Here is an 18,732-nt window from a genome sequence, read left to right on the forward strand (position 1 = left end):
AATCCGTATCATTCCTCATTGTTCGTACTAATTCTACAAGGTAGCCATTATGATTTCCATTATACGATCTAAAGAGGGGATGTGACCCGCCCAAGGGCACACACTTAATGAGTGCCAGGGCCAGTATTTAAACCCCAAGTCTGTGGAACATGCCCCAGTATGAAGCTCGTTGGGCTCGGACTCAGTCTCCCCACCTGCACAATGGGTGTCACATCATCTCTGCAGCCACCAGGGCAGATTCTGGTCTGGAAGATCCCAGGGATCTGACCAGAACCTGGTCCACTATTGGGGTCTACTGTTTAGCCCCTGCCATCTTCTCTGGGCACTCCCAGCTCCTTGTGGGGTACCAGAGGACATGGCCACATTCTGCGGTCCATGGGAGATGTCTGAATCACTGCCCTTCTGTGGGAAAAGAGGCATTTTAAATTTCTGATCCGCCCCCGTGTTCCCTGGGAAGTCCTGTTGCATACCTAGGTTTACATTGTGTAAAAACAAGGCCTGTCCCATGTCTCCTTGCATCCTCTCTGAGTCACAGTAAATAATACTGAACAGCATGGGGCCAGCTGGGCCGGCCTGGGCTGCCCACTGCGCACGATTCGCCCCTTTCAAGGCCCTTCTCCCTTTAAGAGCTTCTCCTCCCCCCTCAGCAGCCCCCCTTTCCCTGCCCACCTGCAACTGCCTCACCACCAACCTCTTGTCTGGAAAGAAAACCTTTAATAAAAAATGGCCTCGAAAGTGTCAGGGCTGAACGCGAAGGAGACTGGTATCTTAGGAAAGGTGACTGGGGAGAAGGTGATACTTATCTCAAAGAGGATTCATTAATGGGGTTTCAGGCTATTGAAGGCTGGGGGGGGGGTTCATTGATTAATTCTTTCCTTCCATAACTACTTATTACTAAGTATGCCTTCTCTAGCCTGGCAGTGCTCTGGACTCTCTGGACCCTTGGATACACATGTAAAACATCATAAAAGAATCCTTGCTCCCATGATTACATTCCATTGGAGGAGACAATGAACAGGTGAATAAGTAAAATTGGTAATAATGCTGGATAGTGAGAAAACTCTCAGCAGGACCAAAGTATGGAAGGGGGTTTATGTAAGCGAACACATAGAGGGAGGGGGTTGGAGTGAAGACCTGAAGGAAGCAAGAGAGGCTCTTCCGTGAAGAGTATCCCAGGCAGGAGGAACAGCAGGTGCTAATCTCAAGGTGGTGGGGATGTTTAAAGAACATTCTGGGAGTTCCTGTCGTGGCGCAGTGGTTAATGAATCCGACTAGGAACCAGGAGGTTGCGGGTTCGGTCCCTGCCCTTGCTCGGTGGGTTAATGATCTGGCGTTGCTGTGAGCTGTGGTGTAGGTTGCAGACGCGGCTCGGATCCTGCGTTGCTGTGGTTCTGGCGTAGGCTGGTGGCTACAGCTCCAATTAGACCCCTAGCCTGGGAACCTCCATATGCCGCGGGAGCGGCCCAAGGAATGCCAAAAAAAAAATAAAGAAAGAAATAAAGAACATTCTGGAATCTGTGTGGGCAGAGCAGAAGGAGCAAGTGCGGGAGAAGTAGAGGATGAGGTCGGAAAGGCAGAGGAGCCATGTCACACAGGCCTCTTACCCAGAGAAGAAGGGGAGCCCTGGAGGGTTTGGGGAACAGGCTGGGACTCAACCTGACCTACATTCTCACAGCATCCCTCTGGCAACTGGGTGCAATAACTCAAGGGAGAGGGGTCAAGGATGCAGGAAGACCCATTGGGTGGCTGTTGGCACAAGCCACAGGAGCCTTTCTGGGTGGCTACCCCCACCCCATGACAGCCTCTAGACCCCTGCCTGACTCTGGGTCCTAGTTCTCTGGGCTGAGCAGAGGTGGGAAGACAGGTGGCAGACTAGAGCTTCCACAGCAAGGACGTGGGACCAGTAAAACTTGAGGGATGGGGGTGGGGGGAGGGGCTTGAACGTAGGCAGGTCCACACTGAAAAGAGAGGAAAGAGCAGGGAGCGTCCTGGTGACCACTCTGACACATTCTGGACAACCAGAGGGGCCTCTTGCAGAGCCTGCCAGCCTCTCTGCCCCTGGCTGGCCTCACCGTCAGCAGCAAGCACATTCCACAGCTGATGTTTGGCTTGTGGTCTGGCCTGGTCTTCTTGTTGGTTTCTTTTGCTCTGAAAGGTTTTTAAAATCAGAATCTGGGTTCTCTTTAAGTTTGGGGCATGAATCACTGCCTCTGGGCCTGGAAAGGGGGAGGAGGGGCGGGAGGCCCTATGCCACGGGTGCTCCCTCTCACTCAGGCCCGCCTGCCACTAAGGTGCGTATATGTGACAGGCTCCCATCACACACTCGCTTCCAAGCTCGCAGCCGATATTTGATATTTCCACCTGCCCAAGAGCTCCACAAAGTCAGGATCGACTCAGCTTCCCCGTCCTTAGTCCCCACCCCCAAACTTCTCTCCTTTTCCTTCCCTGTTGACCAAGGATGTTCCGTTCTGTCCCTCACCAGCGGCTCCTTCTTCCCTCTCTGCTCACCAGCTTTACATCAGGCCCTGGCGTCCTCCAGCCTGGGTTGCTGCAGTAACCATCTTAGCCACCCACTTGCTCCTACTTGTTGCCCTATCACATTCGACTTCCCCTCACAGCACCTCTCCCTGCCCCGACCCAAGAAGGAGCTTCTCAAAACAGAGATCAGAACATGCCTCTCCTCTCCCTCAAAAGCCTTCAGTGGCTCCCACCTGCTACATCCAAATGCCTTGGATGGCATTCGGTGCTCTCTCATTGGCCTCAACCCATTTCCCATTCTTTTTTTTTTTTTTTTTTGTCTTTTTTGTCTTTTTTGTTGTTGTTGTTATTGTTGTTGTTGTTGTTGCTATTTCTTGGGCCGCTCCCGCGGCATATGGAGGTTCCCAGGCTAGGGGTTGAATCGGAGCTGTAGCCACCGGCCTACGCCAGAGCCACAGCAACACGGGATCCGAGCCGCGTCTGCAACCTACACCACAGCTCATGGCAACGCCGGATCGTTAACCCACTGAGCAAGGGCAGGGACCGAACCCTCAACCTCATGGTTCCTAGTCGGATTCGTTAACCACTGCGCCACGACGGGAACTCCCCATTTCCCATTCTTGCAGTTTCCCAAAGCACACACTCCAGTGTCCTGCCGACCAAACATCAGGCTGTTTGCCAGATAATACTCCCTGCCCTTCTTGCATTTACAAATAATCTCGTTTCCACTTCTCAAATCCCAGAGTCTTTTATCTGGACCTCTCTTACAGCTTTTAGCACTTCCTCCTTGGTATCAGTTATTTATCCAAAGACGTTCTCTCTCCTTTTAGACCATAAACCCCTTAAAGGACCAACTTATCTATTATCTTTTATTCCCTAGAGCACCTAGCATAGCACCTAATATAGGCCACTGTGTTAGGACATCCTTGTATGCATGTGCAAAGAAATTTCAGGTATCTGTCTTGCCCTTAAATATCTTTTGGTTTCCTTGGATAGACAGTTCTTATATTCATTCAATACATATTATTATTTTTTAATAGTGATTTTTATTTTTTCCATTATGGCTGATTTACAGTGTTCTGTCCATTTTCTACTGCACAGCGAGGTGACCCAGTCACACATACATGTACACATTCTTTTTTCTCACATGATCATGCTCCATCACAAGTGACCAGACAGAGTTCCCAGTGCTATATAGCAGGATCCCATTGCTTATCTATTCTCAATACATATTATTTGAGCAGTACTAGGGCTGGCACTGTGGGAGAGCTGGGGATACTGGGACTGACAGATGTGGCCCCTGCTCTAGTCCAGTGGGGGATGTTCAGGCTACTATAATATGGTGTGGTATACGAGGTGTAACGCTGTGGGAAGTATAGGCATCTCTGGATCACGCAAGTGATTGATCCAAGGGCTGAGTCAGGTGAGGCCTTTGGGAGGAAGATCTGAAGAATAAGCCAGGAGGAAGGAGGAGGTTGAATGGAATTTAGGGGAACAGTATGAGTGAAGGACAGAGAGAGCTGGTGTGTCTGAAAAACTAAGAGGCTCGATTTAGTGGAGGTGCCTATGCATGTAGTGCTGCTAGAGGGGAGTCCTGAGTGCAGGTCAGGGCCAGTGATTCAGGGTCTGGTTGGCTCTATTAAAGAGGCTAGACTCAACCTAATGGCAATAGGGAGCCACTGTGGGTTTTAAGCGGGGTGGTGACTATACACTCAGTTTGTGCTTGGGTCTCATTCATCTGCTATTGGGAAAAGTCTGGGTGGATGGGAGGAGGAGGGAGGATGACACCTGAGTTTGGGCTGGGGCCTCAGGCTCATCCAGGGGCTTCTAGCTCTGCCCCCAAGCAAGCCTCCCCTCTCTTCCTGATGGGGCGTCCCTTCCCCACCCCCCTGGGCTTCTCTTGGCCAGTCCCCCTCCTGAGTCAGGTGCTTCCTTCACCTAAACACTCACAACAGCTTCAGTGGTGCCCAGAATCACAAGGTTGAGATGACCCCAATGGGCTCTGTCTAGCCCTTGCTGGACACCTCCCACCATGCCAGTCCATCTGTCTGTGAGCAGTTTTCACCAGGATCCTCGGCCAAATCAGTGTTTCCATGGCCTCCCTTTGGCTTTCCTGGTTCTCTCCCTTGGGGCCACATGGCCCTGTGGGGGACACAGACAGGGTCACCAGTGAACAACCGTCTAACTACCAACTCTCATACCAAATTCCTCTTGTGCCTCAGCCTCTCAAACTCTGATTCTGGGCTGTGTCTCCAGCCTAGCCTGGCTATGAATCCCGTGAAATTGCAGGCTGGGGAGGTGGACTGGAAAACTAGAAGATAAGAGAACAGGTTACATCTTGGCTTCACCACTGACAGCTGTGTGACTCGGCAAAAGTCGTTTCCCTTCTCTGAACAGTGTTTTCTCTTTTGCTTGACTGGGGATTGGGTTTAGTAATCCCAGTGTTTTTTCAGCCTTGGCTGCTCATTAGAATGACTGTGAGCTTTAAAAAAAATAACAAGGCTGGGCTCCACGATGGAGAGTGATGGTGTGTTCTGGTGGGGCCTGGGCACAGGTTTTGTTTTACGCTGTCGTTCTCTTGTTCACCCAGAACTGAGGACCACTGGCTTTGCCCATCACCTGCAAAAAAGGAAAGGCTGAAGTGGGCAGGTAAAAAAAACCCCAAGAAGTGACCCCTTATTTAGAAGGGTTGGCCCAAGAGAACCACAGCAGTACGAATACCTGGAACTGTGGAAAGGCCAGCATTTCAAGTTTTGGCTTCTTGCTTTTACCAAGGGAGCTACTCCAGAGCCCAGCATCAAATGCTTGAAGACTCCCCCAAAAGGTTCTCAAAATAGTCTTGAGGAAGTAACTGGAGCCAGAATTCCATAGCTTAAAAATCATCCCACAGCCCTGGCTGTCTGCCTTTAAAATGGCTCCATGGGGACCCCTGCACCTATGCACAGCAGCACTTTGCATGGGCCTTGCATCTTGTGTGTGATCTGTGCCTTCTCACCCCCATTGTGTTCCCTGTGGCAGAGGCTGAGACTTATCTGACTTGGAATTTCCAGAACCTGGAGATGCCCAGGGTTTAGTAGGTACTGAGTACATACTGGCCAAATGGACAAGCCACCCAGTTTCTTCATCTGTCAAGAGGGATCCTGGTGCCTTCCTTGCCATATTATAAGCCTACAGGGAGAACTTTGTGAGGAGTTGCTCAGGGCCCATACTCAGAAGGGTCCTGGCTTGGTTTAGTGCTCTGTGGTAGCCATACTGAAATTCTTAATCGTTTTTAAAGAAGGGGCCCTGCATTTTCGTTTTGCACTGGGCCCCACAGATTATGTAGTTGGTCTGGCAAGTGTGGTAAGTGGTAGGAATAAACTCAGAGAAGAGTTCTATCTATACACTATTTATGAGACTTTATGATTTTCAACAATCACTGAATATGAGGGGCTATGAGCTCCAGGCAAAGAGCAGTTCCAGTAGAAGGAGAGGAGATGGGTATTGCTTGGTGGGTCTTCTTCCCAGTAGGAAGAGGAAGCAGTAGTCTGAGGGTCAGGAGATGGGCGAGATAGAGAGGATGGATGGTAGAGACTGGAGACATTCCCCAGAGGTCTATAGAGAATGATTCCAATTATCTTATCCTACCTGCCTGCCGCAGATATAGAAAATTGACCATTAGAACTTCATTCCTTTGGCTGAAGCCCTGCTTGTTCCTTAAGTTCGTTCCTCTGATAGTGTGGCAAATTGGATTCCTAATCTCAACTTTGATCATAAGTTCAGCTTCTAAAATCTTAGGGAAATCACTTAGCTTTGAAGAATATCAGTTTCCTCTCTAATTAATAGACATACCAGCTTTCACAGGGCCTCTGACCTCATCTGGCTTGTCCCAGCTGATAGAACAAATACATGGGAATGCTCTTTGCAGACTGTTGGGAACTATACCCACTTGCTCATTTCATGATTTTTCCATGGCCTTCCTGAGGCCCATTTTGCAAGGAAATAGGACTTGGAAATTTGCAGGGTTAGGATTCCTAGTAGCCTAGCCCAACTGGGTGATGCTGCTGGGGGAAGAAAGCTGTCAGCCCCAGCTGTGGAGTCAGGAGCCCCTTCTCTGTGTCATCTTGTTTGGAATCCTGGAGCACATTGCTATAGCAACTTGCCTAACTCACCCCACATGCCACGTGGAAAAACCTCTGCCCACTTTAGAGCAGCATCACCCAAGCCACAGACTGGCTTCTCCTATGTTACAGGATGAAGCCACCCACAAAGCACAAGGGCCCAGGTAGAACGCATCTGACCAGTGATGGAGTAGTAGACTTAGAGGGTTGGACTAGGCCAGGCAGGTCTCTCACCTCAGCTCTTTGGTCTCACCTATTTCAGGTCCTGGTACCTGGAATTCCAAGACTGGTCCCTTGTTCCTTTGGCCCAAGGCACAACTCCATTAAAATGCAAATCCCTTTGGGTGGGACACATGAAGCTATCATCACTTATTAGTGTTGTTTCCTTACTGAATTAACTCATTAGGCCTGGAGCTCAGAGCAGGTTTTGATTAGAGGGATGGGAACTGAGATGGGGAAGGGAGGAGACGAATGGCCACCTGGACCCTGAGAATGGGCTGGAGAGGCAGCTGGCGTGGCTCAGAGTATTGGCACTTGGGGGCAGATGGGAGAGCCCCACTTGGGCCTGAGTGGGAAGGCAAATGAGGGAGAAAGGCTCTCATATTACAAGGCACTGTGTGAAGACCACTTCTCACCAAGCCAGCATCAGGATGGAGAAATCACTGTCTAGCTAAGTGATTAGGGAGGGAGATGCCTCCTCTGGATCAGTGCCACTGTGAGGATGGCCATTTACATAGAGGTCTCATTTTCCCTGAAGACAGTATCTTCCAGCAAGGGCACCTCATTCCTCTTTGTGTGCCCTCCAGACCCATTTTCTTTTTTGGCCACACCTGTAGCATATGGAAGTTCCCTGGATAGGGGTTGAATCCGAGCTGCACCTGCTGGCCTATGCTACTGCCACAGCAACGGCGGATCCGAGCTGCATTTGAGACCTATGCTGCAGCTTATGGCAATGCCAGATCTTTAACCCACTGAGCGAGACCAGGGATCAAACGCACATCCTCATGGACCATGTTGGGTTCTTAACCCGCTGAGCCACAACAGGAACCCCAAGACCCATCTTCTAAAGAGACAATTTGCATGGATTAAGGGCAAACACCAAACACCAACTCTTACTCAATCAGCATGATCCTGGCTGAGCCATTTAACCTCTCACGAGTAACATGGTGATTTCAGTAGTGACTTCCTGTAGTCACAGCAAGGCCTAACTGAGCTGTGAGAAAGTGCCTGGTATCAATCAAGTGAATGGTGGGAAGAGTGATTAAAGAAATGCTACTGTTCGCTGAGGGCTTACTGGGTGCCAGATGCTGTTTCAAGCACTTGACATGAACGAACCATGTATATAGATCATCTAAAGCACACATCAGCCTGTGAAGTTGCTATTCTACCTATTTTACAGATGAGGAAATAAGGCCAAGAGGGGCTTATCCAGGGTCCGCCAAGTAGAACAGATTTGAATCCAGGCACTTGGGCCCCCAGGCCACACACATGCTGACCATTGCTTCTGCTCAGTGAAAGTGCAGGTGACAGAGTAAGTATGGGACAGAGGTGGCTCCGGGGTTGGGGCGGGGTATGTTCAGCTGCATTGACTTTTTCCTCCAGGTGGTATTTTATTCATCTTGTGATGGTCGTAAGCACAGATGAAAACGCTTCTGGAATGTGGGGGGAGCTTATTTGTTTTTGGTTTACAAGAGGACCAATTCCAGTCTCCTCCCCTTCTCCCCTTGCCAGTAACCAACATCTGGGCTTTCAACTAAGAATTTGTACAATTAGGACTTACACGTTGGGGGTGAAGGCAGTCCCCGCCTGGACCACAGCTCCCTAAAGCAAGCACTCCACCCTGACGGCATGTGGATGACTTTGAGGCTCATAATTGTTTTGGGGAAAAGAGTTTCAAATGGCCATGAATTCCTGGTAGTGGTCCGTGGTTTGATGGTGGTGGGGGAGGGGCATTAAGCTATGAGGGTGAGCAGAGATATTATTTTTGAAATGTGTTAGTGCATATTTGAAGGTTGTTTTGTAGCTGACCCTCCCCAAGTCAGCCAGAGGCTGTCCCTGTCGGGGGAGGATTATGATGGAGCCTTTCTCATTGCAATTGCAATAGAACAACGTAAGGAAGACCCTGAAGCCTGTAGTGAGACAGTAATCCCCAAAGTTAGGCATTAAGGAGAGAAAAGAGGGCTTTTTGGATTCTCCAAACTCCCTTCTATATAACAAGAGCCAAGTCAGGTCAGCTTAGACTGTAGTTTTGTCCTAAGCAATGAGTGGAGAGGATGGGAGGGAAGCCCCCTGCTGCTGGGGGAAGCTTCCAGCACAGGAGGGGAGAGAAAGAGGTTCAGAGAGGGCCAAACAAAGGTGAGGTGCTGTCTGAGCTCCTCCAGAGCCCACACCCCTGTGTGTGTGTGGGCTGTGGACAAAGAGAAGGGCAAGGAGATAGACATCCCATCTCTGGGGGTGGGGGTCCACTGCCAGGTAGAGATGGGGGGATGGTGAATAAGGAGAAAGAGGGTCGAACTCCATTCCCATCTCTTTAGGGCCCCCAGGGCCTGCTGTGGAAGGGTCCCAAAGCTCCCTGGCTGTTGGTAGCTGAGAGGCTGGGTCGAGGAGCTCCCAGCAGAGTGGATATTGGGGAGGCAAAGTGACAAAATTTACCTCCTTCCCTGCTCTTCTCAAGCTGGAGAGAGGGGCTTGGATCTTTTTACTCTTTGCACACCTGTGGTGCCTAGTACTGTACCTTTTCCATACAAGGCTGTTCTCCTGAATAACACCTCCACCCACAAGGACACACAAGAGCCACCCTGAGTGGTACAGTTCTTCTCTCCAACACCACAAAACACTCATGCCAGGATCATATCTACTTCAAGATAGTCTCAACGGCAAAAACAAAACCAAACCCCTGAGTTCCCATTTTGTTCAAGACTTTGGACCAGGCCTTTGGGGGGAGGGGTTGGGAAAGTCTAGGTATATTTAGGGCCCTAGCATGTATGTCTCCTCTGAGCTGCCAATACTCCAGCACTTCCTCTAGCCTTCTCTTATGAATCTGAGTTTGAAAGTTACATCTTTGCATCCTTAGATCCCTTACTCAATGGTCAATACTCCTGATGATGATGGAGAAGAAAGACAATCTCCTAAATGCTCAATATGTGCCTGGAACTATCTAAACACTTTATATACACTATACATCTTTGAATAACTCCTTAAGTTCTATCACCCCCCACTTTGCAGGTGAGAAAACTGAGGCACAGATCTGGTGAGTAATTCACCAAGGGAACAGAAGTGCAATTAGCAGAGGTCAGAGCCATCCCAGGCAGTGAGACCCTAGGGCCTTCACCCCCAGGCTGTGCCGATCTCCTGTGTGTCTTTATGTCACCTGTCAGGTAACAAGTGCTCAGTAAAGACTGAGTTTTTAAAGACTCTCCATCTCTTCAATCCTTATGACAGATATATTAGAAAAGTTCTGATTAATGGATCTGTTCTTTATAAACGATAGTTACAAAAGTCTTTGGACTTGTCTACTTCTCTTTTTTTTCTGGCTTTCTTGACAGTTTTGCCCACCTCATCACCCTCCAGCAGAAGCTCTGGAAAAATTGAGGTTTTTGAATTCATAAAAGGCCTCAAAGAGGACTGACCAACAACTTGGCCTGTGACAGGGCCTCTATCCAGCCAAACTGTGCTGTCACCAGTAGGCGAGCTTCCTGGTAATCCTCACATTGAATCCATGTGATGCATAGAGGAGAGATCACGTCAATCCTGCTCTGGAGGCAGAGGAATGGACCCAGTGACTTCTGCGACCCTTCTAATCTTCAGAGTCCATAATGACCAGTGATCTTTGTGGTTTTAAAATATTCACCTTTTTGTTCTTTGACTAGTTCCAGCAAATAACACTCTCATGTACAAACAGTCCCACTTTAAGTTTTATCCACAGTCTATACACCCCTGCAAGGCCCAGTTCAAATGATATCTCCTCCTCCAGGAAGCCTCCCTTGTCTGCTCAAGCAGAACTGAACTGCAGCCCTTAAAGTCTCTATGCCATGTACTCCCCAGTGCTTCTATTTAGCTTTCCCTGGTCTCCCCTTGTTCTCAGCAACAGCTCAGACTGCATTCATACTTGCGCCCTACCCCCAGCTCCTTGCAAGCAGATGTCGTTCCAACATTGATTGATATGTTTAATGAATCCCATATTTCAAGAACCCAAACTGACCAGACATAACACAGGGGTGGTTTTCTCCATATGAAGGGAGCTCTGAGTCACAAATCCCGTCCCTCTCCTTCATCCACTCCCCATTCCCCTTCACCCCTGCTTTATCATTATTATTATCCAACACTGATTCAGCCCTACTGTGCACCAAATCCTGTGTTAAGAACTTTTCTTACAGGGCCAGCCTCACTTAATTATGCCAACAACTTTATGGTCTCAGAATATCTATCTCCAGTCAGAGAAGGAAACCTATTGGAGAGATTGCATAGCCTGTCCAAGGTGGTACGGCCACAGAACCAAAACTGGAAGCCAGGTCTGATTTCAATGCCTTTGCCCCTAGCTTCCTGAGGTCAGGCTATGGCTAACCTCTAAGGCAGCCACTCCAACTCAGGCTCTGGTGGGGCAATGTATCTGGAGTCACACAGGACTGCATCCCCTTTTCCTGTGGCTGGCTCTCCTAGTGATTTGAAGACAGTTCCTAGAGTTGTCCCCTCCTGCCTAAATGACCTAGAGTGGGCCTTACTACCTTCTCTAGAAGCTGGTTTCTAGGTATATGCTGGCCTGGTCACAGCTCTTCCCCTGCCTTCCCGAACGCTCCTCTCTCCCCAATTTAAAGCATCAATGTTTTTCAGCTGTGACTCTAGGATCTGAACTGAACCCCACCAGCAAAGGCCTTTTCAACTGCAGGCCCTCCCAGAAGCTCCGCTTTACACAGACGGGGAGGGGGTGTGTGTGTGCACTTGTTTCCTGTGATACCCCAAGACTGGGACGAGCGAGCACGGGCTGGGCTGGGGGATCTCCTTCTGCGCCCCTTGAGGGCGCCTCTTCCCCTGCCACTGGCCCCAGCCCGGACCTAGAGCCCACGCAGAAGGGGAGGAAAGGCCCGGCGGCTAGTCCCTGAGGCTCCGGTCCCCGCCGCAGCGCCCGGCGCCTCGGAAGAGGGTCCTGCACCCTTTGGAGATCAGTAAAACAGCGCCGCTATCCGCCGCCCCCGCGTGGCGGGTCACACCAGGTTGCCGCGTGTGGGGAATCCCCGGCCCGACGGCCCAATTCGGAGAGCACTGGGCTGGCCTCTCGCTTCCCACCGCGCACCCCGACACCTGGAGTGCATTAGGCGGTAGCACACTTCTCGGCGACGGCGGCGTCCTCCAGTCGATTGAATGAGCGCACAATTCAAGCGCGGATTGGGGACGATAGCCAGTCCCTACCTCGAGTGTCAGGTAACGTTCCCAGGGGCCCTGGACTGTAGAGCTGCGCCCCGCTGCCTTGGGCCCGTCCGGCCACGGCTCGCCCCAGCCTGGGCTCCGACCGCCACGAGGCTTCGCCCTGTCCCCGCCAGAGGGACTAGAGGCGGCTTTCGGCTCTCGGCTCTCCCCCGGCCTACCCCCACCGCCCGCCCCCTCGCCCCCGGAGCCGCCGCTCCCGGCTCTCCACACTTAGGGATGCTCCCTCCGAGTGCCCTGTCCCCTTCCCTTGCCCCGGCCGGCCGCGCGGCTTCCGTGCTCCCAAGCGCCCCCACTCCTCCGGGGCTGCCTGGGAAGCCCGGCGGGGCCCTTGGAGGTACCCAAGGCGCCTTCGGGCCACCCGACCTCCGGCACTTTTCAACTCAAGCCTCTTCAACTCTTCCCAAACACACCAAAGTCCCGGCTCCAGGCCGCCTCCACGCGCCTCCCTCTTGTGCGGAACTTGGCGGAGTCGCTAGACTGCAGCCAGTTCCTGCGGGGACCCACGTCCCCAAGAGCCGCTGAGGTCGGACCCTGGGAGCGCATCGCGTCCCATTCCTGGAAGCCGGATCTGAGGCCTCAGCGGGCCAGGGAGGGGCTCCCAGAGGCCAGGGGGGTCCAGAGGGGTCACGTACCTGGCCACAAGCTGAGGGCCCAGGCCACCAGGAGGCCCCTGGGCAGGTCCATGGCCCGCGGCGCGGCTGCGGGGACCTGGTTGCGGAGCGGCAGCGGGGGGCGGCGAGCCAGAGCGGCAGCCTCCTCTGCGCGGCGCCCGGAGCCTGCACTGCGCTCGGCGCCCGGCTCCCTGACAGCCGCGGCTCCTTCAGAGGAAGTGGGAGGGCCCGAGCGGCGGGGAGGGGCGCCCGGACACCGCTGGGCTCTGGCTGCGATCCAGTCTCGGCCCCTCTGCCACCTGGGCAGGCGGCAGGCTTCGGCCTCAACGCCTCTCCAGATCTCTCCTGCCCCCATCCCGCCTTTGCCTTAGGAGAAAACCCCAAGAGAACCGCCTCGGGGAATCCGCTCAGCACGCAGCCATCTCCCTCCACACCACCGCCCCCAGATTCAGAGTCTGTTCAGGAAAAGTGGCTTAGATTCCTATTTCCCAGAGGAAGGAGCTTCAGAAAGTTCAGAGGGGTCCCTCCGGTGACCTAGGACACCGGCCATGAATCTAGTCTCCCTTGGCCAGGAGACGTCCCTTCAACGCCCATTCTGAGACAAGCCCCTGCTCTCCAGCTTGTCCCCTGCTCACCCTGGGGCTTGGAGTGGAAAGGCCACAGTGCTTCTCCTGATCCTGGGATAAATGCAGAGGCCCCCCCACCCCCGGCACCTCCCACACCTGAGGCATTCCAAAGCATTCAGGAGGACCCTGTACCCACTTGCTACCATAACAGTGAAGCTCTTCTTTGGAACCTAGCCACCTTCCTTCCCAGCTCTCCAAACCACTGACAATTAAATTCAACGCACATTTGTTGCACAAGCTTTAAATCAGGCCCTGGACCACAACCCGTGGGTGTGGAGGCTGGCCTTTCTAGCAAGAAAGAAAGCTGAGACAGAGGGTAGGATGGCCAGTGTGGTGAAAACTAGACCAGAAGTGCGATCTTCCTTTCTTTCTCAGGAAAACCTTCTCTCAACTCTCCCTCCCCTGTACCATATCCTGACCAGGTCAGGTCCCCAGACACATGCTCATTTTCTCTCTCTTCCCACTGCCCCTCCCTCATTTTTTCAATGTACTTAGTAGAGAAACTAGCTATTAATTAGTGTCATCATTTGATTAACTTTTCTCTCCTTGTCCAGACTAAAAACACCATTGGGCTAAGAATCCCTCTTCGATTCACAACTTAGCACTTAGCTCCCAGCAACTCAGGAACATCCTAAGTGGGAGGATGGATGGATAGAAGAGGGCAAGTGATGTGTGGGTGCAGTGGGGGCAGAGATTTCTGTCTGGGAAGAATGGGTTTCCCAGAGGAGGTGACATTCAGGTTGGGTCCTGGAGGAGAAGGTGAGTTTTGAGAAGGCCCAAGTTCACACAGGGCATTGTGCCTGCCTCCCCAAGAACATTCTACCTTGGTTTTCATTCTGCATCTTCACCTCTCCTAGTCAGCCACAGTCTGTGAAGGAAGATGATTCCATCTCTGGTGAGTGTGTGTGTGTCGGGGCGGGGGTGGGGGGCAGGCATGTGGTTTAGGCTGAAATGAATCAGTGTATTGCCATCCTCTGGCCAGAGTTTAAGAAGAAAGGGCAACATGACAAAGGAAGAAGGTTTTCTGGGAAATAAGCATTCTTGCCCTTCTAAACGAGCCCCTAGAATGAACTACCTAACTAGCTAACTAACTCTCCTCTTTTCTCCTACCCTCGCAGCCCGGGCTGGGACAAAGAATCATGTAGGTCTGGAAGTTGACAGGAATTGAGGTAGGGAAGGGAGATCTGGTCCTGGGATGGGGGCAGATGCTGGATGACAGAATGGAAAAACCAAGTGCAGGAGGGTTTTACTGGACCCCTGAACTGAGCCACCCCCTCAGTCCACTCCCATGAGGACTTTCCAGTTAGGCGACCAAGAGTCCTCTTTCTTATTTAAGTGGGTTTGAGTCACAATGCTTTGCATTTGGAGCATCCTGATAACAGCTCTCCAAGGAGCTGCAAACCACTTCCCTGCCTTATACAAATCCATGCTTTCCCCAGTGTTCTCAAATTGCAAGTGCATGGGAGTCGCCTGGCACACTTGTGAAGACTTTCCCTTGAGATCAGGAAGTCCCGATGGGTATCATAGGGACTCTGCTGTGCCGATGGGCTGAGGACCCCTGCTGAAACGGCCTGCTGCTTGCCAAAGGTGCTCTCCTTTGGCAAGTAGGTGTGTTGCCGCTGGTCTTAAGGTAACAACTCAGCCATTCATTAAACTCACATTGTCCTCATCCGGGGCATGAGCCTCGTGAATATGTGATATGTGCCTTTGTGTGATCTGGGGGGTGAGGAGGGGGAGAGGCGTGCCCTCATTTATTCTTCCAACACGTACCTGAGTGCCTACTGTGCCCCTGTGCTCTGCAAGTCACACAAGAGAAGCTGAGATGAGACATAATCTCATATTTATTGATGCAATCATTATTTATTATTTAGTCATTCATTTAAACCATTTATTATTTAATGATTATTGAACATTATTTAAATCACACAAAGCAGCAGTGTGTGGGAGATAAACACAAGATCCAGAGTCAATCTGGAGATCAGAATTGGACAACATGCTATATGGAAGCCGGGATTTGAGATGAATAATAATTACAACAATCATACACACATACATACATACATAGCATATTTATTTATTTAATTATTTTACTGAGGTGTAATTCACACACCATAAAATTCACCATGCAATTCAGCAATTTTCAGTATACTCACAAAGTTGGCAACTATTACTACTAATTTCAGAATATTTCGTCACCCTCAAAACAAACTAATCATTAGTAGTCTCTCCCCATTCCTTCACCCAAGCCCCTGGTAAGTACTAGTTTGTTTTCTGTCTGGAGTTGTCTATTCTGGACACTTCATGTAAACGGAATCATATATACAATATGTAGATTTTTGTGTATAGCTTCTATCACTTAGCGTGTTTCCAAGGTTCATCCATATTGTAGCATATCAGTATTTCATTCTTTTTTATTGCCAAAAAACATTCCATTATATGGCTATAGCACATTTTGTTTATCCACTCATCAGATGGCGGATATTTGGTTGGTTCCACTTTTTGGCTGTTATGAATGATGCTGTTACGGACATCTTTGTGCAAGTTTCTGTGTGAACATATGTTTTCAGTTCTCTTGGGTATATACCTAAGCATTTAAGGTATACTAAGGAGTAGAATTTCTGGGTCATAAGGTAACTCTTCGTCTAATCATCTGAGGCACTGCCAAACTATTTTACAGTGGCCACACTATTTTACATTCTCACTGGCATTGTATCAGGGCTGTACATGGTGTTTTATTAACTTTGAAATCTGCTTCACATCTATGATCACATTTAATAATAGTAATAATAATAATAATAAAGAGGGTCACAAGGGTCCTGCAAGGAATTATGTTCATTTTTATAGATAAAGAAATTGTGTCAGTGAGGATTCTTTCAGTTGCAAGGAATAGTAACTCTACACAAATTTACTGAAGCATAAAAGGGAATGTACTAGCTCATGTAAATAGAAAATAGAAAGGTGACTGCCACAGGTATGGCTGGATCAAGAGTCTTGAAGGAGACTCTTGTCTTTTTCTGTCTTCTCTTAGTTTTGCATCACTCTGCTTTCCTATTCTGCAGCAGACAGGATTTCTCTGACTACCAGAACGATGTAACCAGGAAACCCAAGCTTAAACTTTTGTAGATTCTAAAGGGAGAGAGATGGTCTTCTTTGCTAGATCTAGCAGAAAAGTTCAGAGTTTTGGTTCACGCCTGCCCCTGAACCAATCATTGTCTGGAGAATATGGTACTATAATTGGCCCATCTGGGGCACACGCCCAACCCTGAGGAATTGGGAAGAGAAGGGCATTATGAATGATGGCCCTAACAAGACTACATATTATAGGAGAGAAGTTCCCTAAAGCAAACAGAAAAAGGGGGATGACAAAGTATACTGGACAGACAAAATCCACAGTTACTAACTCCTCTTTAGAAATCTAAGTTTAAAGCAGCAAGAGAGTCACCCAAGATCCCACAACACCCACATGGCAAAACTGGGATTAGAATTCAGGTGTTCTGGCAGCATATTCTGAACTCATCAGAGCATCACATTTGGATGGGGGAGGTAACCATCTCAGGCCAGGAATGCGTGTGCAAATTTAGCCCAGAGAGTCATGTGGGCAGATCCTCTGACTCTTAAGCTCTCAGTCTAGGCACCCTCTTCTGGAGGTCCCTTGCTTCTCTAGGAAGGAAAGGTGGGAAAGATGCCATCCCCTCCCAAGGAACCCACAACCCCTGAGCACTGACAACAGAAGCCTAGTTCAGTTAGGACTCACATATTCTTCTTCCAGGAAGGTACTTGGGGCAGCCCAATCTGCTTTCATTTTGGAGGGCACCTCTGTCTTTTTACCCAGAGGGAATGTTCTCACCTCTGTGACCTAGGTTGATCAGCTGTCCTGGTTTGCCTGGGACCAAGACGTTCCTGGGGCCGCTAGACTTTCAGAGTCCAACTAGGGCAATCCCTGGCCAACTGGACAGACCTATCCCCCATCTCTGTTTTGGCCTTCTGCCTCATTTTCTTCCATTTTTATCTCCAACACTTCCCTCTCCACCCCTCCCCTCTCAGGTATCTCTCTTTCCCATTCTCTGGGTATTTCTCTCTACCTTCTCTGATCTCAGGTGTTTCCCATACAGCCACTCTCCATGTCAACATGGCAGTGGGGGTTGGGGGGTCTGCTTTGAGGCACACTCTGGCTCCCCAGCTCCTCTCTGCCCCCACAACCCCCCATCCTCCATGGATCTGGCCTCCTCCCTATGCCTTGTCTGTCACTTTGTACTTCAGAAATGCAAACTCTTTTTTTTTTTTTTTAAAGATTAACTTAAGTAAACTTACAGTTGCTGGGAAGGCACATCTTCTGCCAAAAAACGATATAATAAATTCCAAAGCCAAAAAGAAAGAACAAAAAGATGTAGAAAAGAAAGCTACAATACTGCTTTAGTTATCTGTTGTTTGAATGACACATGCCAAAGTTCTGGAGCAGTAGTGTGGATGATGGAACGGGGATTGTGTTTGTCACATATGTAGGGCTTAGAGGGCTTCCCTTGGTTTCTGTTTGTCACGCCAGGTCTCATCTCTGCCAGCAATTTGAAGGACATTAGCTTTGAACAAATGTGTTTACACCAGGGAGTTCCCGTCGTGGCACAGTGGTTAAGGAATCTGACTAGGAACCATGAGATTGAGGGTTCGATCCCTGCCCTTGCTCAGTGGGTTAACGATCTGGCGTTGCTGTGAGCTGTGGTGTAGGTCGCAGACGCTGCTCGGATCCCGCGTTGCTGTGGCTCTCGCATAGGCCGGCAGCTACAGCTCGGATTAGACCCCTAGCCTGGGAACCTCCCATATGCTGCGGGAAGCAGCCCTAGAAAAGGCAAAAAGACCAAAAAAAAAAAAAAAAAAAAGTGTTTACACCAGTGGCTTACGTTTGCCTCAGGCACTTTCCACTTGAAGTAGAATGTCCATTCCAAACATTGGGGTGGGTGGATGCCACCTTCTACCAAGTGCTGCGCCTGAGCCCCAACTTCAGTCTCGCTGCCAAGAGTCAGTGACTGGGATTTCTGCTAGGACCAAGCCCTGTATCTGACCTATACCAAATCCAGGAAGTTATTTTCTGATCTCCACTTCTCAAGCCACAAGTATGTACAGCATTTGCAGTAAAGATATCAAAGAGAAGGAGTATGGCCACAGCACAAACAGAGAGCGGAATGGATAAGGAAACATCCTTTTGATGAAAAATATGTCAAAGAGTATGAGAGAATACAAAGCACCTTAACAGTCTAGAGGTAGCAGACAATACACTGGTTAAGAGGCCATTTCTGATGAAGGTAGATGAGCTAAACCCTTGACATCGGACCAGACTGGAAAAGCCACATCAGAAACATCTATCCCCAGCGACAACCACATGAAGAATAACTGCCTTCAGCTGAGCACTTGATATGGCCAAATGTAACTCCTCCATCATTCCCTTTAGTCATCAGTGCAGCCCAGGTGGTTGTCCAGGACTTTCATCCTGGCCCTGGC

General features: G+C 50.0%; 1 protein-coding gene across 2 annotated transcripts in view; it reads right to left on the reverse strand.

The window, feature by feature from the left end:
* The window catches only part of ITGA11 (integrin subunit alpha 11), a 124,446-nt gene extending 111,404 nt beyond the window's left edge, over nt 1-13,042 (reverse strand). For both annotated transcript variants that reach the window (XM_021100519.1, XM_021100522.1), the window contains exon 1: nt 12,635-13,042. In XM_021100519.1, coding sequence (XP_020956178.1) covers nt 12,635-12,968 — 334 coding nt within the window. In that variant the 5' untranslated portion in view covers nt 12,969-13,042. The remainder of the gene's footprint in view (nt 1-12,634) is intronic.

The sequence above is a fragment of the Sus scrofa genome, chromosome 1 (assembly GCF_000003025.6).
Source record: "Sus scrofa isolate TJ Tabasco breed Duroc chromosome 1, Sscrofa11.1, whole genome shotgun sequence".
NCBI classification, from domain to species: domain Eukaryota; kingdom Metazoa; phylum Chordata; class Mammalia; order Artiodactyla; family Suidae; genus Sus; species Sus scrofa.